General features: G+C 38.0%; 1 protein-coding gene across 13 annotated transcripts in view; it reads right to left on the reverse strand.

Annotated features, from left to right (window-relative positions):
* The window catches only part of LOC102228446 (myocyte-specific enhancer factor 2D homolog), a 115,896-nt gene that overhangs the window by 19,241 nt on the left and 71,837 nt on the right, over positions 1-24,818 (reverse strand). For 6 of the 13 annotated variants that reach the window (XM_023330372.1, XM_023330379.1, XM_023330370.1 and 3 more), the window contains 5 exons: positions 24,594-24,731; positions 17,459-17,684; positions 14,540-14,596; positions 4,631-4,809; positions 1,494-1,523 (listed from right to left, as the gene is read on the reverse strand). In XM_023330372.1, coding sequence (XP_023186140.1) covers positions 1,494-1,523; positions 4,631-4,809; positions 14,540-14,596; positions 17,459-17,684; positions 24,594-24,731 — 630 coding nt within the window. The remainder of the gene's footprint in view (positions 1-1,493; positions 1,524-4,630; positions 4,810-14,539; positions 14,597-17,458; positions 17,685-24,593; positions 24,732-24,818) is intronic. The other 7 variants (XM_023330378.1, XM_023330380.1, XM_023330381.1 and 4 more) reach the window with 5 other exon arrangements.

Consider the following 24,818-nt stretch of genomic DNA (forward strand, 5'->3'; position numbering starts at 1 on the left):
CACGCACGCGTGTATGTGCGTCAGACTGAATGGGGTCAGAGAATCTGAGGCTAACATGTCCATCTGCGCTCCAGGTTGGAGACTTTGGGAGCTTTCCTCTCTCTGATCCTCAGAGCGGAGACGCTCGGATGAAACCAAACATGCACATGCTGAGCAGCTTTCACACACAGCACAGAGTCAGCTGGTTGCTCCACTTCCCCCAACGTTTCCTCCCGTGTAGTCATGCACAAATGTGCCGGGAGCTTTGCAGCAACATAAATATTCATTTGGGATTTCTGATCAAATTTTCTGGAAAATATAAATGAGTTGTTATCATTTCTAAAACAGAAGAATCAATAAAATGGAGGATTGTTTTCAAATTAAGGATACTGCCTGAAGAGACCATTTGTTCATTTGAACAAAAAAAATATTTTCGCAGCAGTTGTTTGGAGTTAAAGTTGGTATTTAGCTTTTGTTTTAGCAGTTTTAGCAGATACTCTTTCCTGTTTCCACATAGTAACAATATTTGGCCCCTTGGAACTTTATTAGACTTCAAGGAATCATAATTATTTTTAAATAAAGATGAGGTGGTGTGTCAGAAAACGGGTCCCTAGACTGCAAAAACACAAATCTTACCAAGTGTTTTTGTCTAGTTTCTAGGGCAACCACCTTAGTGCACTTGAAGTAAGAAAAAAACTAACTTAATGATTCTTGAATATATTCTTGAATATTCTTTTCACTTCTTGTTTCAAGTGAAAAAAATCTGCCAGCAGAACTGATACTTTTTATCAATATTCAGGAATTATTGATTTAAAACAGCCTCCTCTATCTTGCTGAAAAGTTACTTTTTTACTTTTCAAGTGTACTATGGTAGTTACATGGGAAATTACCTATTAAGATTTGGCGTTTTTGCAGCGCATTAAATCTTTCATTAGAAACATTTTCCAAATTATTTGGTCAAATCAACATCGATGTAATTTCCCAGTCATTGGATCCAGTTTCTTGCTTGACTATCAGAGTCCCAATACCTAATAAAACTCAAAAAACTTTTGGCATTAGCTAAAAAGAACAAAGGCTATTGGAGGACCCAGAAATCTAGAGAATATCTGCAAAAATAATTTTTTAAAGGCTTTTTATACATCTTTATCAGAGGTGGAAAAACTTTTTTGCCTTTTCCTAGAAATTTGTCCATTTATAGTTGAAGATAACATTTTGAAATCAAATACCAAGGACATATTTTAGCATCCTGATTTGTGTAGCTACTGCTATCAGCAGGATGAACCTCCAGAAGCTTTTGGCCCCCTAAAATTTCAGAAATGAACCGAAGCAACCAGGTGATTGTCTCTCTGTTTGGGTGTTGCTCTGATGCTCCAGTGCCTTTTCTTTCATCCGCCTTTGTGGCCTGGCCAACCCTGATGGGATGCATCTGCTGACGGTGTCACACTCATGCTCAGTGAGATCACACAGAGTTTGACACCACATCCACGAGGCTGAAACTCTTAAAGTCTATTCACCTCACTCACCAACTCCAGCTCTTCCTCTGTCTGTGCGGCAGGTGGAAGACGAGGGGCGGGGAGGGAGGAGTAAAAGAAACAGAGGACGTTAAGTTCCTGTGAACTATTCGTGATATAAACAACTCTGCATGAAAACAGGGCCTCTGTTTTTCCAAGCTCTGCAGCTCTGCAAAACGATGCTGGAAATCTGAGGAGGAATGATGATGAGATCCGTATTCTGGACTGCAGAAACATTAAATATTTTTAAACATCCTAAGGAGTCAGCATAAGTTAGTCTGTAAACACCGAGTTTCACTTCTCATGCCAGGTTGACTTGTACACTCTGTACTTTCAGGAAATCCAATAAAAATTAATTTTGTGTTCAGAGGAGTCTGTGTGAAGAAATCTCTAATGCACAACATCCTGTAAACTAAAAGACATCTACAGAAACCAATAAGAAGCTTTGATTCTTTAAACACAGGAAAATCATAAAAATTTTATTTTACTTTAATGTATTAACGATTATTTTCACAGCATGAAATAATTCCTATAATCAGAAAAAATTGAAAAAGAAAAACATCTTCTTCCCTGTTTTCAAATGCAAGTTCTAAAATCTGCTCAACCTCTTTTAGCTATATGAATGTAAGCTGACTGATGGTAGGTGTGGACGTTATCTGCACAAAAATGTTCAAACACTGCCACAAAAGCATGTGTGCAACTTATTAAATTGGAATAGCAACAAAATGTATTCTAGCTGGATAAAAAGAAGAGCAGCATGATGGTTTATCGTGCAGTTAGCTGGTAAAAATGATTTTTAACCTGTGGAACTTTTGTTTTTCTTTTTTGCTCTTTATGCTGAAAATGTCACCTAGACGTTCACAGTAAGCATGAGAGACAGAGTGCTGAGGGTTCCTATCTTTCTGTACCAGGTGAGCTTTTCAGCCTTCTGCACATAAAAAATACAACAGCTGCACACACTAATCATTAGAGATGTTATAAGGTCTGATTCAAATATCTGAATTTAAGCAGCTCCAATCCCTCTGGAGCCATAAAGCATTTTAATAACCAATATGTGGTTTTGGTCCAGGAGTTGTATATGTTAATTGCTTCCATTTTTTCTGTATCTTAAGCTGAAAATATTGATACAATTAAACCTCATTTTCCTGAGTCTTTTCTTTCGCTACAGTGACGCACTAAAATCATACATCAGGTGTACCCTAAAGGAATGCTATGTTACTGAATTTTAATTGACTAAATGAAAAATCTGCAGAATATGCACTTTTTTAATCAGATTAATTAATCATCAGAAAAATTGAAAGTGTAGTAGGTTAATAAATAATTATTAGCTGCAACTCTAATATATTTTCCTAAACAAACACGTTGTCCCAATGTTTACATGCTGTCAACCCTGAGCTAAAGAGGCTGAGAGTGGGATCAGTATGTACTTCAGAATGTAAGGATAATTTTTCAAAAAGCATTCTGCTGTTTGGGATGTAAAACATTTGCAAAGTGTTTTAAAAAGCCACAACATTCAGCAGCTAAGTCATAAACACTGAAATTAAACAAGCATTTCAACAGTGAGTGCTCATTAATTATTCATGAGCTAAGACGGCCTGACTACTTCGAACAAACAAAGACACAAACATATGACATTAATATTATCTAAAACAGTTTTTAGCATTACCAATCCCACACTTAGCATTGATCTTTATTTTCTACCAACAGATTTCCAACAATTCCAAATCTAAAATGCTGGATGGCAAAGAAGATGTTGAAAGCTTAAAAGGCTAAATATATAGTTAGAAATGTTCTGTAATCCAGGTAGCCTTCCTGTTCCTACTGACTCTCCTGTAAAGCACAGAGTGTTACAGCACAGAGTCTTCTCCTCAGTTATTGTAACTGGAAAAGTCCAATATGACTTTTTAACTCTTCTCCAGATGTTTTCAGAAAGGACATAAATAGATACCTTTTACTTTCTCTGTCTGTTTTTGGGCAGCAAAGTGGTTCCTCCTCAACAGCCATTGGCTATGAAACATTTACTTCCATAGAATCAAAAGATTTCTGTGCATCTTGTATGACTAAGAATGCACCTGCTTTTTGGCTCTAATTCTCAACACAAAGCTGCGAGAACACAGCTTGAGCAAGGCATGACTTTATTGAACAGCATAGCTGTATGAGTCAAATCAGATGTATTCTTAGAAGCAAATAAGCATTACAGCTTTCTTAGCAGTAAAACACACTTTAAAAACATAGGAAAGACTGCATCAAACATCACTGGTGAGTTTGTCAAGAGTGGGGCTGAAACAATTAATCGAATTAGTCATGAAGAGTTGAGTAATCAAATAATAGTTAACTGCAATATGCTGACTTTAAAATATGCCATTTGTTGCAAGAACAATAGTCAGAGCAGTAATTAGCCCAAAACTGTATGTACAGTATTTTAAATTTAAGTTGAGAACCTCTTTTTTTCTGTATGCTCTCTATATAGAAACCTTTAAGTGGAATATTTTTAGCATTACCTGGTTTAAACTATGTTAAAAAATCTCCTACTGAGCACATGATTCTGTCTAATTATTAATTGCTTAATCAAAAAAAGTAAACACATTAGCCCTACACTGTATTGATGCATTGACCCGACTTTTTCACATGTTGATCTTAGAAGCATTTTTTATATGCAGATGAATCCTTTGGGACTACTGAAGTGAACACTAAAAAAAATGCTAAGTTATTAAATTTTGGGAAATAAAATGTTTATTTTATTCTCTTAAAAATAGCATTTTTATAGTATTTTTTATATTGTAAGCAGAAGCGATACAATAAAAACTCTGCAGAATGTGTAATTTTTTAATCAAATTATTTAATTAAACTTCTGAATATTCGACAGAATACTCAATTACTAAAATAATTGTTAGCTGCAGCTCTAGTTAAGAGTAATACAAGTTAAAGTCATTATTTTGATGTACTGAGAAGGAACTGTCTTCTCACTCACACATGACTGATATTTTTTGGTTTTCAATCATCTATCAAACTGTTCTTTAATAAAGTAATTTGTATCACAATAAAGAATCCCAATCTAGACATCTGGTCAACCTCCACATAAAACGATTAAAACTAGTAGTTCAGATTTAAATGGTCAGTCTGAGTCTTTTTCTCCTCACCAGCTGCAGGAGGCTCTTTCCACTCTGTGAAGTGATGACCCTCAGGTCCGGCTTCCGGCTGTTGACCAACTGAGGGCTGGGTGGAGGTGGGGACTTTGCCGGGCCTACTTTTCCCAGGCTGTTGCCATTGGATACGGACAGGAGGCCCGGGGAGGCCCTGGCGCTGATGTAGCCATTAGCTGCAGAGACACAGACACACAGAGGAAAATAACAGCGAGGTTTAGTGAAGGGAAAGGGTGGGAGGAAGTTTTGTTTTAGTCTGCTGTGATGTTTTCAGTGTCTGTCTCTACCTGTGAAGTGTGACTTGTCTGTCGTCGTTGGTGTGTTTGCCTGTCTCATTAACACATTGGAACCCTTTTGTCGCACCACATGCTTCTCATCATTTCTGTAGCTCAAACTTTGTTTTTTTTTTCTGGTGGCTCTCTGATTTTCTACAGCTCCTTCACAAAATCATGCCATGCTCTCTCCAGAACTATTTTATTTCTGCTCTCAGTATTTGTCTCTCTCTCCTGTCTTGTTCCACTCATCTCAGCTTGGTGTAAACAAAAACACATAATTGTCTCTAGGCTCTTTCCATCTTGCATGGTAAGAAAATATCTTTTCTAACAAGTCAGTTTCATGGTCATTAAACCCTCAAAGAAATATTGCCTCTGAAAAAGCAAAACACAATCATTTATGAAAGTTTATTGTTTAACTGCATATTTATGAACTAGAATTGCAAAGTGTGCCGATTGAAATCAATGATTTGAAATGTAAAAATCCTTTACAATTCAGCAAATGATTGAATAATCCAGAGCATTTTATGCTTAAATTTCATGGTTTTGGTAAGATAATACAGTTTTAAGCAAACATTTTTAATAAAAGCCACAATTTATATAATTACTTTTAGCTAAGAGTAGGCCAGTAAAGATCCTCACTGCATCCTAACCTTGAAAATAACAGACACTATGTCATAGTACTTGGATTACAATTTACAAACATATTTACAACATAAGTAGACATATAACATATAATTACTTGTAACAGAAAGGGAAGATGTTGCTGTCTGCAGCTGACAATAACCTACTAATGAGCAGAAGTCCACTAGATAAAAAAAGGCAAATTGTTGGTTATTTATACAATTAAGAGCCACAACATTCTCTCTCCACAGAGAAAGCTTGGCAACTGCACACAAGGGCAGTCTTGAGGTGAACAGTTATTGGTAACGTTTGCCTCTCTGGTTGAATTAATTTGACTATAAGGATCTTTTCTTTGTTTTAATCTGAATAAAGAAAAACCCTTAAAACTAATAGATGAAATTGATCGTTTAGGACAGTGTATTGTTAAAACAGTGTTAACTTCTGAATATTGATGGCTGGAACTCCTTAGATTTGTTACAATGAGTGTACTGCAACAGGAAAAGAAGCAGGCAGATTGGCAGTGCACAGCAACAGGTGGGGGGCAGGCATCACAGTGTTACTCTATGTTCCAGAGAAAACTTCCCGTGATAAACTACAGCTTTGAAACTGAAACTTTTAAAACCCTGGTATACGTAGATCCAGGAAACCAGCACAAGTTTGCTGACAATGTTCCAAAGCAAAATTTTCCACATTACCAGGTTAGCACACTTTCCTTTACATGACCTTTCCTTAGTTTTGAAGTTAAGATTTTCCAGCAGATGATGTATCCAGAATCTGGACACTGGAAAGTCCAGCCTCTGAATTTTGCCATTTGGTCAGATATATAAAAACCTTATTCAAATGTCAGATTAACACAAGTTTGGCATTTATAGCAGAGCACAATGTGCAGCTGAGATAATTTGCCTCCCTGTTGCTGAATAAATATCTAATTAGTTATAGTATGTGTAGAGTGTCTTGTTGAAGTGTCTGCATTGGCTCTGGTCATGAAAAAAAGCATAAGATCTGACTTGAAATATTAATATAAATCAGCTTACATTTCTGTAAGCACAGCATCTCATTGCTTTCTTTTTAAAAATCCCAGCAACATGACAGGCCCAACTGCAGATTATACCGGTGAACACACCTGCCTTTGAAATGGCACAACTGTCACATTCCTCTCCCTTTCACAGTAACACAACCATTGCTCTTAGGATAAATAATACCTGACATGCCATGCTGAAGCTGCAGCAAAACAACTCTGTTTGTACGCCTTTTCTGCTTACTTTGTTTTGACTGTGTTTCCACATTTCTGAAAATTCTCCACCAAACACACGTTTTTATTATGGTACATGTCATTATGTGCTGATTTAGAACGCTACCACAAGTAACTTGTTAAATGTAAAATAAGATGTTGGGAAGTGAAGGCTGAAGGAAGAGAGGTTGGCTGAGCGTCATGACAACAAGCCTCCAGCAGTCTCCAGCCTGTCTTTGGTTCTGAGGTTAAAAGACAAGTCTATTGAAATGAAGACTGAATCACAGTGTATAAGAGGACAGCAGGGACTTTCCCACACCGTGACACACACACATACACGCCAACAGATGCAGTACTCCTGTCTGATAGGTGGAGAGAGGGTGTGTGTGTGATAGCAGATAGCACTTCTCCATGACACTGGCTCCAGACGACAGTGGCATGTGACTCTGCTTCATCTCACTTACACACACAGAGCCCATAAACGCAACCTGACAACAACAACAAGCCAATGCTATCTCTGATATCAAGTAAGAGAGAGGGAAGCATGGCAGTGGAGGAGGGGAGGCGAGTGAGAGGGGAAGGACACAAAAGGAGAGAAAGAATGAGGAAAAGAGGAAGGCAAAGGAGGAAGAAGCTTAAACATGTGGCGATATGAACCAAGAAGGCTTTAGTGGTTAAGTAGTTACAGAGAAATAAATACATAAAATAATGAAAAAGTATGGGTGTTTAACATAAAAGTAAAGTGTATTCAAGTATCAGTTTAACATATTTGTGATCAATTGTTTATGTCTGCAACATTTTAAGGATATCATCGTAATTTAATCAAATTATTCAAAATATATCTACTAAAAGCGAATAAGTCAAGTTTGATGTCCCAGTCCAGTTTATGGTTTTCAAAACCATAAGAACTGAGGCAGTTCAGAGGGCAAAAGGGAGTTCAGCCCAGGACTAACCAGAAGTACCTAAAAAAGTGGCCAGCATTGCTTTGAAATATATCACATATCCTGTCATATGAGTTAGTGGAGTTTAAAAATCAATAGCTTTTCTCCAAATGTATTTTTGATGGGACATTATGCAAACCTGTCCTCCTAAAGACTTTAGAGGTGGATGGAGGATGCAGAAGATTGGATCAGCATTTTAGCCTCAAATTATTTAATTTATGGGGTTAAACAAAAAGTAAAAGAACAACAACTAAACAGAGAAATTACCTACACCACACAACGAACAAAAAGTAAGATAGTAGAGAAAATGACCAGATTGGACTGGGAGAGACATTATGGAAGAAAAGAATGAAACTGAGGGAACAAGTGAAGCAGGATATGACAGAGCAGGAGTTAAATGATAGGCAAACAGACAGTAAGATAAGCACAAAGAAAGACTGGGAAAAAGAATAAGTCTACACATTTGAGGGAGGAGGAAGGAAAAAAAAAGGCCCATGAATGGAAAACATGCACAGAATGTGGATGATTAAAGAAGTATGAGAATACAGGAAAATCAGATGAGTGGGTTTCAATGATGAGAAATTGGGGAAAAAAGAGAGATGGAGAAAGAAAAGGAATGAGAGAGGAGTGTGGGAAACTGGAGCAGACATGATGTGCTAAACAAAAAAATGCAGGGAATCAAAGAAAAAAAGCATCTGGAAGAAAGAAACGGAGGATTCTGCAAACGTATGGAATCACTGAATGTGGTAAGATGAGGACTGCATATCCCAGCAGCCACCTGGGCAAACTATTCACCTGTGTCCCATCAGTGCAGGGTTCCCCCCACATACATGCATGTCAACGTCAATAACTGATTGAAATCTGCAGTCGGCTTATGTTCATGTCTGTGGGAGAAGCGGTGGCTTTGTGAATGTGAAGTAAACATATGTTTTACAGCTGAACCCAGGCTCAAACAGAGTTCCCTTACAGAAAACAGCCTGTAGAACTGGTGTCTTTCTTTGTGTGTTTATACTGTATTACTATGTACAGCTGGAGTTCAGTTCTTAAGAGTTTTGATATGCTTTACTATAACCATGAAGCTTAGCTGACCGAAAGACAACATTGACTATTTGTTGGGGTTTGCAGACACTTGTTTCTGAATCACACAATTTAAGTCAGGTTAATTTTGATCTCCATTTTTATCCCTTTAGAAAAAAGGGACTTAAATAATTTGAAAAAGATCTCAAGTTCTTGCAGATTGATGGCTTTCAACAGAGGCTTTTTCAAGGTCATTTGCAAATTCCTTCTTTTCATTAACCTTTTTATTATCATGATGGTAAGATAGACAAAATTACTCACAAAGTGCCATAATTGCTGCTCATAAACAGCTATGAATGCTAAGAAAATGCTATATTTCTCATATTTACAAGTTTTAGCAACAAAATAAAACAAGTACAAAAATCAGAGACGGGTAAAGAAAATTTCCACCTGTACCTCAATTAAGGCTATACTGACTAACAGAAGCTGTGTAAGTGAAGATGGCACCCAGCCTTTGATTTGCTCATTTTAATTCTGCACCCTTCCACAAAAAGCCTGAACACAGCTGCAAAGAAAACAACTGAGATTCAGCCTGGCATGTTTTTAAAATGTGTCAGATTTTTATGAAAAATTGGTTGCACAACAAATGGTACCTAACCAGTTATTTTCAAAGACTAGGTTTGCAGGTTTTATACAAAAAGACATTTATACATTCTATCTTGTTTGAGATTTTGAAGCTTGATAAAGAAAAGAGTTGCATAGTGGCACAGTTTGAACTGCTGCCACCATGCATAAATGACATAAATGTCCTCCATTTTTTCACTTTTGTGGTTCAAATCCCTTGCTAGAGTCTTTCTGCACGGAGTTTGCATGATCTCCATGCACATGTGTGGGTTCTCTCTGAGTACTCTTGCCTAATCCAGACAATTAGGTTGACTGGCCTCTAAACTGCCCTAAAGTATGAGTGTGTAAGCATGGTTTTTTGTCCTGTGTGTCTCTGTGTTGCCCTGTGATGCATTCGCCTCTCACCCTAAGCGGGTACAGACAATGGATGGATGGAAAGGGAAATGTACTGGAAAAATAAGTGTAAATATATGGTTATTTTCTGTACAGAAAAGTTCATTGCAAATATGAAGTCATTTCATAGCAAAAGCTGACTGTTTGATTTTTCTTCCGGATCCCATAACAGTACATGTGGATGAGATGTAGATGTGGCCAAAGCCTGATTATAATTAATCTGTTAGCAGTTTGCATACTGTACATGTTCAATGCAGTTTCATTTATTAGTTTTAAGAACCTTGCTGCTGCAATTTAATTGACTTTATTTCAATGCTGACATTATAGCAGAACTCTGAGGACCGATGGGACAATATAGACGAGCATCTGCACTAACAGATGGCACTAGTGGTGCCTGTGGTACCCAATGGTTCCAGCACATGCCACATTACTGCAATATTCCTGATTTAAACTGAACTAATGACCCATGTTGTATGTCTCCTCCTTTTTTTAATTTTCCTCCAGAAAATCCAAATTATCAGACTTTAAATCTTTTATATAAAATGAGAGCAGACTCTGTCAAAAAAAAGAGAAGATAATTGCAGTTTCTTGCTTGATTATACATGGAGGTCCATGCTGCATTATGAGCTGATTTATGCTGTGTGTGTCTTTATGCGTGCAGCTGCGTCCTGCTGAGTGAGTCCCTGAAAGACTTTAAAATGTTTGTGGCTTTTATTCATCTAAATTGCTCGTGTTGATACATTTCCTTGTAGCCCTAACATGTGTTCTTCTTAGAATATGAGTGTACATGTGTTGGTACCCTCTGTGTGTGCGAGCATGTGTGTCGCGTCTCCTATTACGCGAGGCCGGGCGTGGGAATGTGTGGAATGCTGCATGACGTCAATGGTGACATTCCCTAAGCTCTTACTCCCCGGACAACAGCTGAGACCGACACATCCAAGAGAACAGGAGAAAGAGGAGGTAAGAAGGGATGACAGGAGAAGGGTGAAGACGGGATTAAGAATAGTAAAAAAAGGCAAAAGTAAGACTAAAAGGGGTGAGAATAAGACATAGGGCATAGAGGCATAAATAATGAAGGAAAACACATCAGAGAGGACGAAAATACATTGTGCAAAAAGGCTAAAAAGAAGGAATCGAAAAGGGGAGGAAAAAAGTTACGATGCAAGAAGTGGTTGATGAAAACTGCGATAAAAATGGAGAGTGGATGAGTGCAAAAGGAGAGTGGTCGGCCATTTGGGAAGATCAGGTTACCTCAGATAACTTCTGAGATGTTGATACACAACAATGTTATGACATAATTATAGCAACCTGGAGAGATCACGGGGAGAACATTTAGACTAACACAGCCATCAGCAGCAGAAGCAGACTGTTAAATCTACCCCAAATATCAAATAAATGATGAAATTCTTGAGTCTATTTTTGGGACTTGGTTCAAGATAGGCTGGAACAGTCTGCAGTGATGATTTGCAATAACAAGGTCCTGGGTTCAAATCCAGAGTCTTTCTGGATGGAGTTTGAATCCTCTCCCTTTCCATGCAAGATTCTCTCTGGGTACTCCGGGTTTCTCCAACAGTCTGAAAACATCACATTTTGATTAATTGGTCTATCTAATTGTCCTTAAGTGTAAGTATGTGTGGCTGGTTGTGTGTCTCTGATGGACTGGGGGGCCTCCACTGGGGGGCACCCCAACTCTCACCAATTCAACAACTTCCTGCAACCCTGCAAGGACAAGCAGGAATGGATAAACATTCATCTATCCAACAGCCAGCAAAACTGATAGCTGTTTGCTGTTACAATATCAAAGTTTCCTTCTGCATCATAATGTCACCAAATTATGGGCTATTTCAGAAATTTCAATTTGATTTTCAAAATCTCAAATAGTTCAAGATCAAAAACTGAAATGGATCATTTTACACACAAAAAATGATTTTCAAAACACTTTATGAGATTTAAGAAACTTTTAACTCAAATATGTCACCAAGAAGTGTTTTCAAGACTTCTTTTACACAATATCATTTGACAACCATAGAAAACATAATGGCTGGACCATTTGATACCGATTACAGATTCTTTAAGGCTCTAGCCACAAAAAAGATGAGTTATGCAAAATAAAGACTTCCTGTTCCATTTGCACTTCCTGAATATTTGCCAGGACTGTTTTAGTTGTGGAAAAAAACAGAACCAAGATTTAAAAAGAAAAAATAAACTTTCCTAGTGTACACACATCCACGCTGGATAAACAAATATTTTAAAAACAATGAGATCCACTTTGCACATGAATGTCAATTCTCGCTTTCTGTGCCAGAAAGAACAACTGAGTAGTTTTTCTATTAGATATTTCATACCTACCTCTCTTGTTCCTGCCTCTATTTATAATAAATGTTGAAAATGTTCATTAATTTTCTTTTGGCAGAATTGCTAGCCCTGCAATAGCTTGAGTCATGATTAGCATATTCTATCATTGAATTCTGATTTTCACCATCTACTGGTACAACAGAAGTATTATTGTTTTTTGATTGGAAGCTTTCTTTCCCCCCAAAAAAACATAGAAAAGAAAAAGATCAGTTTAAAAAAAAAGATCAGAGTACTAATACTGGAGCTTCACTGCAATTTTTCTAATCTTTACTTTGTTTGTGCAAAGAAAATTAGTTTATCTGAAAATGTTTGATAAAACCACGTTTTGCCGCCATCATGAATCATCTCATCCTGATGAAGCAGTGTTACCCCAAAGGAAAGAAAAGTGACGTTAATTTGAATGTATTGATTTATTTTTGGCTCACTGTAACATGAGAGAAATAATGCTGTCAAGTGAATCCAGAAAAAAAGAGCACCCTCGCCCCGTATCTATTACTGTGGGATGTAGCTGGCAGTATCTGTCCAAACTAATGGGATTTAAGGGGAGAGCTCTGGCCAGTGTCAAAGTCACCTCTGAGGAGAGTCTTGTGCCAAGACAAGGGACTGCTAGATGGTGGGGGGCGGGGAGTGGGGCGGGGACGGGTGGGAGACTATTCCAGAATGAAGACGAGGGGGAACAGCTGAGAGAGACAGGATGAAAGGGGGAGGTGTAGTGAGAGGGAGGAGAAGAGCAGATAAATCAAGAGGGAAAGCAGCGGACGTGTAAATGGTTACGCAGATTGTTAACTCTGAGTGTCAAAAAAGTAAACATTAGAAAGTTTAGTCATCAGTCAGAGGAAACTTTGAGCCAAGCATGGCCAACGCAGCTAGTAGTTTATGAATTTGGCAGCATTCTCATTTAAAACTGTTTTTTTTTTCCAAGTTGATTTATTAGACCAGTTTATTCGGACTAACTCTTCTTACCAGTCTGTTTTAATTCCACCAAATTGCTGTTTATACGAGTATGAAAGACTTTCAGACGTTAAGTAGGCCACTTTTTCAGTCATTCAGTTGTGTGCAATGTTTTGAGATCTAGTTGAGTCATCAATATTCACCTGGAAATATTTTGAAAGTATGTCCACTTGAAGTGGCTTTATGCATTTCAGGGCTGATGTATGTTTATTGACTTTCTTTGTCATCTGGTTTTGAATTTCTATGTCATGTTGCTTTTTGAGATCCTTCTTCGTGTTGTCAGACAGGTTCTATTTAAGTGATATCCTGCAGGTTTGGCAGCAATCAAACCTTGTTATGTTGAGAGAAATTGAAGTCAGCTTTCCAAACAATATGGTTAACTCCCAAGTAACCATTTGAGGTGTTTGGTTTTTCAATGAATATTTTTGTTTTACAATAAAAAGAAAAAACAAAAAAAACACAATCTGTGTGGAGCGAATCATTTTTACAGCACTGCTGGTGAATATTTTAGATACTTTCATTCCCTCAAAAAAAATTAACTTTTTCCTTTCTCAGTCTTTCCCTAATGGGTGGAAAATTTAAATTACATATTTCACTTCTGCATTTCCATTTATTTTCTAATGGTCAGTTTCACAAAATTTACATACAGGGAAAAACCCGGACTCACTGCTCAGTGTTTAAGAGTACTCTAAAAGGAACTAAAAGTAGAAAAAAAATATGAAAAAAACTAATTTATATGGCTGCTTGAGATAATATAAAGTCACATATTAAATGTACAAACAATGTGAAAGGAACCAGTTTATGTTGATGTTCAGCTGACAGATCAATTTCACAAAATCACAATTCAAATGCAGTTTTAGCTTTCGTAAAAAATCTAAATTGCAGAAATATTTCCACTAATTAGCAATACTTGATTTATCTGGGCGGAGCTGTCTAAAGGAGGCTGACGTGTTTGACAGAAAACCACCGCCAGGAATAAAATGTTGATCTCACATTCATGGTGGATTTGATCTGCAGCAGGTGTCCGCCTCCCGACTAGTTTAGTGATTTAAACACTTTCAGAATATACTAAAAAATGTTGAGGCTTCCAACTGTGAATAGAGGAACAACAGAAGGCCAGCTGAGGAAACCTACACTAGCTTCGCTGGAATTTTATTGGTTTCTTTTCCTCTTTTTTCTCTTAGTCATGGATTGTCTTATAACCTGAAACCCTCTCTGTTCTTTGGACTGTTTACAAGCAGCTTGTGCTGTGACCCCCAGCTGTCGCCAGTCAACAGGTGCTTACATGCCTGTGCAAAAGCCTGTGAAGGCGACTGTGAGGCTGTTGCCACACAGAAACGATCTGCACTGTTCTCCTCACAGACCCAACTAAAAAATATATCTTTTTAAAAGTTCAAAAGACAAAAAGAAACAATAGTGTCTGGTGGTCAGCTGTGTGTTTGCTGCAGTGTGAAATAGTGATGTGTATGATTTTTGAGAAAGGAATAGATTTACTTACGAACTGGACTCGGGCACGCTCCGTTTGAGTTCCCCAAATCTCCTCCTAACATCGCACCTAGCACAGAAAAAAACCCACAAAAAAAACATGAAAATGATCTCATATGAAGCAGCATATCTGAACAGCGCTAATCTAAAAACTGATGAACATCCACTTCAAAAAAATATTAAATCAAGTATGTCATTAAAAAAGTGCTTCTGCTGGCGACGACCGTTTCCTCTCTAAAGCACCTTAATTGGCCTCAATGCTGCATTTCTAGTTAAAGTGCTGGTTTCATCAGTTCTCAATGATACTTATGTTACACTTTCAGTGGCAAAACTGTCATTGGTTTATACAATGAGACCTTCAAAAGACCCTTTTCATTACTACAATCAATTGGTGTGAAATGTAACTGCATGACATATACCCTTAAAATCACACAGTAACTAAAGTCAAAAATTTGACTTTTCTATTTGAACAACACATTTAAAATGACACTAATTAATCCCAACTTGAACAGATATCAGAACAATATATTTCTATAGAAATAGCCTTGAAACTCCAATGACATGTTTAACCTGCAGGAAAAAAAAAATAAGTTTTAAGCAAAGACCTAAATGTCAGTCTGAAATATTGAATGCATCAAATGTTCTTGTAAAATTCAAAATTGCAAAATAGAAAGTTCTCATAAGTTTTATGTTATTGTTTTGCCAAGGGCAGATTTATTCTCCTTTATGAATCATAACTCAAATGCAAAAGAGATAACATTTTAACTAGAGCTGGATGATATGCATCTGCTCTGTCCATTAATACTGTGCCAGGTATTGTTTCTGCTCCAGGTTTCTTCCTGTTAAAGGGGAGTTTTCTTTCATTCTTTCACTACATCCATGCTCAGTATGAAGAAATTGAATGAATTAAGGCAAGCCACTGTCTACTGTTGCAAGACACTCATCCAGTATCAATGAATGCTGCAAGTGAATGACTTGAGTTCAATCTGCTGAGTTTCTTTAGTTTGAAAATGTTTTAGCCTATTTAAATAAACTGAACTTGATGGATTCTTTGACTACTAGGATCAACTGCAATGTATGTAGTTTATATGGTTGTGTGATTTGTTCAGACTGACTTTTGATTCATGTATTTCCATCCCAACAACGTGGCTTCAATAAAACGTTGCACCTGGTTAAATCTGCTTCAACAACTTTCAATTTCATAATCACCTAAAACATTTTTATAATACAATAAACAAACATCAACAAAAACATTACTGCTACATAGATTCGTTAAGAGGTATTTCATCGTGTTCTGTTTACTATTACATCATTTTTACTATTATTCAGGTAATCTGATTATTCTGAACAGCTCTTTATTCCCAGAGAATTTTAAATTTCAGACTAAAATTATTTCTATCATGATAGAAAATACCAGTCTGCAGATTATTTTGAGCTGCACAATATATATAAAATTTCATTTGATACTGTAATATAAATATGTGTAAAACTGTAGTCCCAAAGGACAGTTTGGATGCAGAAATTATCTACCAAAGTTATCGGGTAGGTAATTTCTGCTCTCTATGTCAGAAATACGTTCAGCCAGCTGGATGGTCATTCATTGCTCCTGATGATAATTTCAGTGACCCAGATGCTCATGGATAGTGATGGGATCATGATAACAGGAAAAAAGAAGAAACATGCCTTCACTGCAACTGAGATTGTCTTTGCAATATTCAAAGATGTCATAAAAACATTATTTTCTCATTTTGTAAAAAGACAGTTAGTCTTTAGAAGTGTTTAGGAGTCTTTTCAACTTCTGACGTGTAAAGAAATGGAGGAGCGGGAGTGCAGCGGGGCATCCGGGAGTATTACATGAAACTCACTCTCTTCACAGAATGTCATGTTATGAAAGATGCTGTAATGCATTTGTTGCACGTTACATCACCTAATTCTGACTTACAATGAGATTACGCTGGTCGGAACAAAGCTTGGTAGGTAACCCTGTCTGAGACGCAAAAATGGGACACAAATCCTTTTAGTCAGAGGGGTTGAAGGATTGGTTCCCTCCACAGACGAAGTGCGTGCATGCAGCGGTGCGCCGACGTCAGTCAAAGAAATTCTGGATTTATGCTGTTATGAGAAGCGTGTTCTTGTTTGAGAGAAAAATACACAGACAGCTGAACGCAACATCTGCACGCAGACATGGTTCCTGTCTACTCTGAAAATTCACTGGTTGCTGCATAAACTGTGTCTCCACAAAAGGTCTGCTAAATGAAAAAGACAGTAAGTCACAAAATCTCCATGACTACGGTATCTGCTTGAGGTGGATCAAATCACTTCAATTAACAGAGTCATTAAGGAATCAGGACTTTGACATGTGTGGAAGACCGATCTGCAAACTGATTTCTTTGGGCAAAATGTTAAAGGGAACAAATATGAAAATCATGACAACCGACAGAGAGAAAGTGTAGCTTGAACATAAAAATATGCATCCATATGAATTAGGGAATCAGCAAAAAGCTGAATTATTTCATGAAAAAAATGATAGAATTATAGAAATTTATGACATACAAAGTGAGGTATCTGATGCATTAATTTCCATTAAGTTTGAGGATCTTGTCCTCTTATGTTGAAACCAGCTTTGCTGCTTTTTTCTCTTCCCATTTAGAGGAAGTTTTGCAATCTTCTAATCTCTTCCTGTGTCTCATAAGCTAATGTTACAGACGATTCCTCAGAAACAGTGCTCCAAGAAAGAAAAATAGTCTCCCTGGAAGAGGAACTGTAAATAAAGAGCTACTAATCCTCAAGCTGATCAATCAACAGCTGTTATTGAAACAGGAAGTCTCCCTATCTGAAAAGGCCACAGGCTATTGATCGATACAACCACAGTTGAACTGTGAGGAGACAGAAGAACCAAAGCACTCCAGCTGTGTTCCACATGTTTTCTTACCTGCGCTGGCTGGTCGTTGTGGTAACCCTGGCGACACGGTGTTCCTCTGCAGAGACTGTTGCTGTGGTGACAAGAGGCGGGGATCTGTGAGGGTGGAGGTGACGAAGGAAGTGGTGGTGACCAGCGCACCAGCGGGATTGTTGCTGAACTGGAGGGCCGCCGCTGCATTCTGATTGGTCACTGGCACGGTGACTGGCATCGGGAAGGTGGGCTGTGGGACAGTGGACTGGTGGAGAGACAGGAAGAGGGTGGAGTTTAAAGGCGGCCAAGTTTAACCCCACATCACATATAGAAACAGAGTGGTGATCAGTTAGTGATCAGCAGCAGTGTCAACGAGCCTGCAGGTGACATCCACACAACACACCCAACCAATCACAGCAAGAAGAGCTTTGTGCAAACTGAAATGAAGTAAATTACAAAAATTGTCTTCAAGTCAAATTTGATCTTCAAAAATGCAACATTCTGTTAGCTAATGCTATTAGATAAATAAGAGAAGCATATTCCCATGGAGATTGGGATCTTTTATCTATTATTATATTTTTGTTTATCTTAAGAGTCAAGATTGACTCTTAAGATTTATTTTCAAAATGCAGACGACCAAATTTAATTGCGATTGCTAAATATTCTGATATAGATAAAAAAAAAAATATCTAAAAATGGGAATCAAAAATCCTACTAAACATGTTTAAGGGTTTTATGTTGGAAAGCTAAAAGCGTCTCATGCAAGAATTTTTGTTCCAGGATCCAAATAGTCAAAATCTCTGAACTGTCTCTTTAAGTAAATGGTTTTGAAAATCAACTCTTCAAATACTTTCCACACACACTCCCACTGACACACACACTTGCTGAGTTGTAGCATGCAAGGTGACTTGGTGAAAAGGCCGAGAAGCTGTGTTGCCTTTCACGTCTCATGCCAAGTTAAAACTCTTGTCGCAGCAGCAAGTTGTTGCTTCAAGTTATTGGTGACATCTCCTCGCATGCGTGTCAAATTCCTGCAATCCCAACCCCCATGAGCCTCCCACCCCGGTTGATGTGTCCTTCTCTAGAGAAGGTCAGAAATGATCCTGCAGGAGCTCTCTTCTTACAATCTACCCCAAATTTACTGGATCTCATCTCAAACGGCACAAACTTCAGAGATATGATCAACTTACTGAAACTTGTCTCTTTTTAAACTCTACACTGTAAATTGAGTTGATGAAACCTGATAACCAGACTGCACAGGGTGTTAAAAAGAAAAAAAAAAACAAGGCCAAGGACCCGAGGTTGTCCAGCCACACAAGCCATTTCACCCGGTTTCAACTCAATCTGAAAGAAGGACTTCTATATTTGGAATATGGGCCACTGCTGCTCTGTACTGTACTCGTACTGCCTGAGACCCAGTTTAATGGAAAGAAGGGCAGGGGGACCTTCCTGCCCTTGATCTCCACCTCTGTTCTGTCTGCAAGTTTTAAAAAATAGATTGAAATAGAAAAAAATATATATTGCTTTTACTCTTTTCTTCCTAAAACTACAATCCAATAAAGGTCATTTTCACTAACATTATTGGAACATTTTAAGCCTGTAAAACCAAGAATCACTCTTTTTCCTACGTCTAAGCCTTGGGGCTGCAGATCTAACCCAAAGGTTGCCATATACCAGTAAACCCCCAATAGATAGCTTTGAATGTACCAATTAGGCTGCAAAGTGGAGATCTGCAAAGGGAATGTGCAAACAGAACCATAGGTGGTGACCTGGGATAGTGAAGAAAGCAGCTGAGAGCACTGCAGCACTGCACACTAGCCAAGCCGAAGGTGAGGATGGATTAATGACGTGGGTGGGTGGGGGAGGTGGGGTCAATGCAAATAGGGTGGAGATGAGTAAACACAGAGGCAGGACTGGAAGTGATTTATCCTCAGGAGTAGTGGGCGAGGGGGTGTTTTTCTTTTATTTCTATTGTTTTTAAGCACATGATGGAATCAGTAGAAAGCATTTTGATTTAAAACGTTCTCTTATTTTTAATAGACAATGAAATATATTATTTACCTCACAAATAAGCTGGATTTTCAAGAATTTATTTTATTCATCAAGTAAGAGATGGATCATGTTAAGAAAAAAATGCACAATAGGAGCCATCTCTGAATGGAAAATGAATTGAGTAGTAAAGATTAAAACTTATTTTATCTATAAAATTCCTTCTGTTTTTCAAACTTATTTGGAAGCTTTAATAATTGCTGCTCAACATTTTGTGCCTGATTTGAGCTTGGAAAATTAAAAATAATTAAAATGCATGTGAATAATGCCCCATTTTCATCAAATCCCAACTATTCCCATCAGGTGATCTTTCCTTTTAACCACATGCTGAATGATCTGACTGATGACATTACTTCAACATCTCTACACACGTCTTGTAAATGTTTATTTTAACTTATCTTCTGACTTTTTAGGCACTTTATTACATGGAAACCAACTAAACCAAACCAATTAATTCACCTTTTCTCACTCCAACACATTTACAATCAATGCTCCCGAATGCAGACAGGAGGGTTAGCTGGAATGACGTTCATCCTCTTACAGATTTAGGGCGAAGGATGGGAACTGAGGAGGAAAAAATAAACCTGCTAGGTAAATAATTGACCAGGAGATTTTCTGGAGGTTCCTGCGAAAAAGCTCAAGGCCTTGTCTGTGAGAAATGAACAAAAACAAGGGAGAAAAATCTAACCTGTTCTGCCTCGTAGGAGTTCTCTCAACAAGGGTGTGTTTACAGGATGCAAGGTTAAATCAGAATGAATTAAACTCATGGCCTAGTTTTCCCGCTTCTCTTCTGTCCTCAAAGCTTTTTGAGAATTTATTATGAAAATATATATGAATGCATTTGTTCTTTTCTTTATGGTCAGCTTTGATTTTACTCACTAATATTAAGCTAGCTTTTACAAAACTTAAAGGTTTTATCTGGCTCTTTCAAAATTAATCACTTATAGGGGATTTTGACTTTTATAGAGAGAAAAAAAATAATAAATTTACATTGAATAATTAAAATATAATCTCTTAGATTTACCACTGCTACTTTATGTAAAAAATTATGTTCTGTTAAACATCTGAATATGAAATTTCATGCGATTTAATATGCAGGAGTGTCAGTTTTATTGTGTTTCACTTTGCATCCATACAGAGCCTGTAGTGAGTCAAGATATTCAGCTCCTTGCTCAAGGGCACTATGGAGGCGGTTGTAAAAAGGAACAAATCCATTTCTTATTCAATTTAGAAACTCTGAATCACAGAACCAGAAAAAGGCTCAAATCAGAGAGCCGCCGGACAAAAAAAGCCTCCCTTTATTTATTTATTTATTTATTTTTGATTTCGCCTACCACATTGCCAAACTAACGGGAACAGATACGTGAGCTCCGGGCTCCTAGAGCCAAGTGTCCCGCCTGTTCTGCCTCACCACTCTCTCGCCGCCTCGGGAGGCATTTTAGTACAAGTGGGATTAAGCATGTATATCCCGGCCCCTAGCTGTCATGCAGGGGATTATGTTGAAGATGGGAGGAATGGAGGGGGAGACTGAATTCTCCAGTTTGTTTGCTGCCACTAAAAGGTGAGCTGGGTGAAACAGGTACGCAGAAAGGCTGGCCGTGGCCAGTCCGGCGACGCTTGACTAGAAGCCAATCAATGCTCACGGAGAGCTGCACATCTCTAAGGGTGGTAGATTGAATGCTATTCTTCTCCTGCCATGCCTCTCTCTTCAGAGAAAAGCCTTTAAGAGCCGTTTCGGCTCAGGCAGCACAGAGAGGCTGAGTCAAAGTCAGGAGGACAAAAATTCATTGAACTGATTAAACTGAGAGGTGCTCTAATCAGGGATGAGCTCAACCAATGAAAAGTCTTCTCAACAGGCTTTTCTTACTTTTTTTAATTTACCCTCAACATTGAGACATAATTGTCAATGCATAACTTATATGGTGCCTTTCAAAACTATTAATGTTCTCTGATGCTTTTTTTTACATTTCTTGATGTAAAAGGAAATGTGTAATTGATAACTGTATGATGTTTTTATTATGTAAAAACTGCCTTAGGTTGTGCAGATGATTTGAATTTATATTTCTTACCTTAAGACAATCTAACAAGTGTGTTGTGCATCTATATTCAATATCATTTTCTTTGATGCAGAGCACCTCCACCTATATGTGGTTCAGTATTGGTGGAACGTACTGGAACTCCAAATAACTTTCACAAAATTTGCCTAGTCAGATTTTTTCGTACAGTGCATTTCTAAAATATTTGGAAGAAAATGCAGCTTGGTAAGATGAAATATCTAAGCATGTCTAGTAACAGCCAATAGCATGTTACTAGACATGCTATTGGCTGGCATTTGCAAAGCAGCCAATCAAGAAGCACCATTCATTGTCCTTCACACTAATTGGCTGTACTCCAAAGAAAAGAGATAAGGGAGGTTGTGGATGTTAGCTCCTGCATTACAATGCATAAATTTGACCTCTGAACTATTAAAAAAGGCAGTTATAAGTGTTTTTAGATAGGATATTAAGGTAGATTAAGGTAGAGTTTGGATGCAGACAATATTCCAAGTTGTTGGAGCTTCATGTTGGAAACACATCAAACATGTGGAACAAAGTAATCTGGTCAGAGGAGACCAAAATTGAACTCTTTGATAAAACTAACATGGCCTATCACCCTCAACATATCCTTACAGGTAACAACATGGTGGTGGCAGTATCATGTTGTGGGGATACGTTTTTCCTGCTGACTAGAGTTGATGACAAAATGGGTGGAGCAGTTGAAGGAAACTTGTTGGATGTCTAAAAATACTATCTGGAGGTTAGTATACTAAGTGGGTTGGAGGTTTACCTCCTTGCAGGACAATACCCCTAAAAATACAGTCGTTCTACAGTTATTTGGACATGGTTACAAATGGTCCAGTCAAAGTCCAGAATTAAAGCAAATTAAGAATCTGTGACAAGGCTTATAAACTGCTCTTCACAGATGCTCTCCATCCAACCTGGCTGAGCTGGAATTATGTTTGCAAAGGAGTACAGGCAAACATGAGCGTTTCCAGATATAGAGGTAGGAGGCAGATTCCACCAAAAAAACCTGGTTCTATAAAGTTCTAATTCTGGGGCGCCGAATCAAAATTCAAACCAATACATTTACTTCCACTTCCAAATAATGCATTAGTTTTGTCTTGGTCTTCACATAACATAAAGCATACGGATTATGTGTTTGACGTAAGAGAATTTTCAAAGTGTAAAATACTTTTGAAGGCCACTGTTCAAAAATTCAGCAAAGCAACTGTTACTTTGAGCAACTTTGTTATTCTCATATAAATGTATAATTAACACTCTGTGTTATTTATGGAGCAGAGAATGTTAAGGAGGACTTTTCTACCCGGATCAAACTGGTCCAACTCTTCTGCAACACCTAAACGTGACTGAGTCTGCTCCCAAGTGACCAATCAGACAGGCAGGCAGACAGTAAGAGGGGCTGTAAATTAAATACTCCTCATTAAAATGACATTAATTGCATTATTGAGCACAGGGGGAAAAAAATGAATCACAGGGAAGTTGGCAGAGGAGCGGAGCGGTAAAAGGGGTTTGGCGGCGTGCCAGTCAGGAGGCAGAACCTGGAAAATGTCAGGAGCACATCCAGGCAGAGAAGCAGAACTACACACAGTCTTAACTGACCTCACTAATACTATTAACATCCGGCAGATAATAACTGCAACCTCTCTGGCTTTTTAAACTGTGGTGTGTGCTTTGTGTCTGAAGTCACACAATTCTTTCTTTAATATTGCGGATTATTACACGAGTCCCATTTTCGGGCGAGAAATCGGACTGCTTAAAGGCATGCTCTCAACATGTTGATTATTCCCATAAAAGATTATTTCCCCCTGCAATTTCCAGTCGCTATGCCAGCTTTTATGAAAACCAGAGACCTAGTTAACGCTTCTCGCCCTCTGTTGCAGTTTCTCATAGTTAAGTGAACTTGCAGAGACATTAAAACTGTTTTACAGCAATAATACTTCTAAGGACGCTCTTCACGGTGGTGACTAGAGATGAATAATCCCATTACAGCATTTGGTGTTCAGATTACTTGTTTTACGACCTTTTTATGCCTTATTGTTACATTTACAGCACTACAAATGGGCTGCATTTTATTACCACGGAAAAAAATTGGTTTGTTAAAGATTATATTTTCAATATAAACCATCATTTATTTTTTTTATTGGAAATGGTCTTGAGGTAACACGAGGTATGTTCAAGGGGTCAACAAGTCAAATTTAAGACTTTTAAGACTTTCTTAATGCCACCTTGAATGAAATGTAAGACAAAACAAACTGATTGAAACAAAAAAAAAACTTCTGGTGTCCGTTTGTGGCTCTTCCCAGCAGCTTTGCATTTTTCATACGACTCTCTATAACCAATCTTAAAATTATTTTTGCACAGAATGTATCTAGTTTCAGATAGACAAAACATGATAGGCACCGAAACACTAGTTATCTAGCTAGTTATGTAGCTATCTATAAAGCTAGCTAGCAAGGGTGTATTAGCAGCGAGTTACTGGTAGCATCGAGTTACTGGTAGCATCAGCCGCCTCGAGCCACATGAAGATATCAGCGTGCAACTCAAACATTTGCCTGATAGAAATGCACCATGAGAGAAGAAAAACAACATAGAATATATCAGATTAAATAATCTTGCAACGACAAAATTTAAGATCTGTGATTATGAATTTAGGGCCTGCAAAAAATTGTATTCCAAAAACGTTTTTTAGGGATCACAGACACCCTGTAAAAGTAATATTAGTAGAGACTAAAAAAGCTTGAACCTAAAGAAAGAAATATTTAAATGAAGACTTCTCAGCTAAAAACAACAGTTGTTGGTTAGATTTGACCTCTCTGCCTTGGGTTTGTTTTATAACAATACCATGATGGATAATGGCTTAAGGGCGTTTTTATAGGGGTGGAGAGAGGTGATTGTTGGTAAGAAGTGAGGTGGAGAGGGTAAAAGGAGTTGAGGGGAAATAGGAAAGGCAAGTGCTCTGTGAGTATTCAGACCGCCTTTAGCACCCGGAGACTTTATTTCCGGTCAGCAGCAGCAGCAACATGAGGGGGGGGGCTGGGTTGCACAGAATGGTGAGAGGTACTCACTGACAGCCTATAGTTCTGCATCATTTTATCAAACTCCTCGTCAATTTTTTTGTATTTCTCCTCAGTGCGGGGGGTGAGGGAGAAGGGCTCCTCGGGGTCTGGGCTCTCAGAGTCCCGGTGCTCTTTCTTGTTCAGAGCCTTCGTTCCCCGTACAACAGAAGTAGAGGCCACAAAGACAGAGAGAGAGAAAAATAGAGACAGAGGAGATGGCAGATAGAGAAAGAG

The sequence above is a fragment of the Xiphophorus maculatus genome, chromosome 3 (genome assembly GCF_002775205.1).
Source record: "Xiphophorus maculatus strain JP 163 A chromosome 3, X_maculatus-5.0-male, whole genome shotgun sequence".
Taxonomy (NCBI): Eukaryota; Metazoa; Chordata; class Actinopteri; order Cyprinodontiformes; family Poeciliidae; genus Xiphophorus; species Xiphophorus maculatus.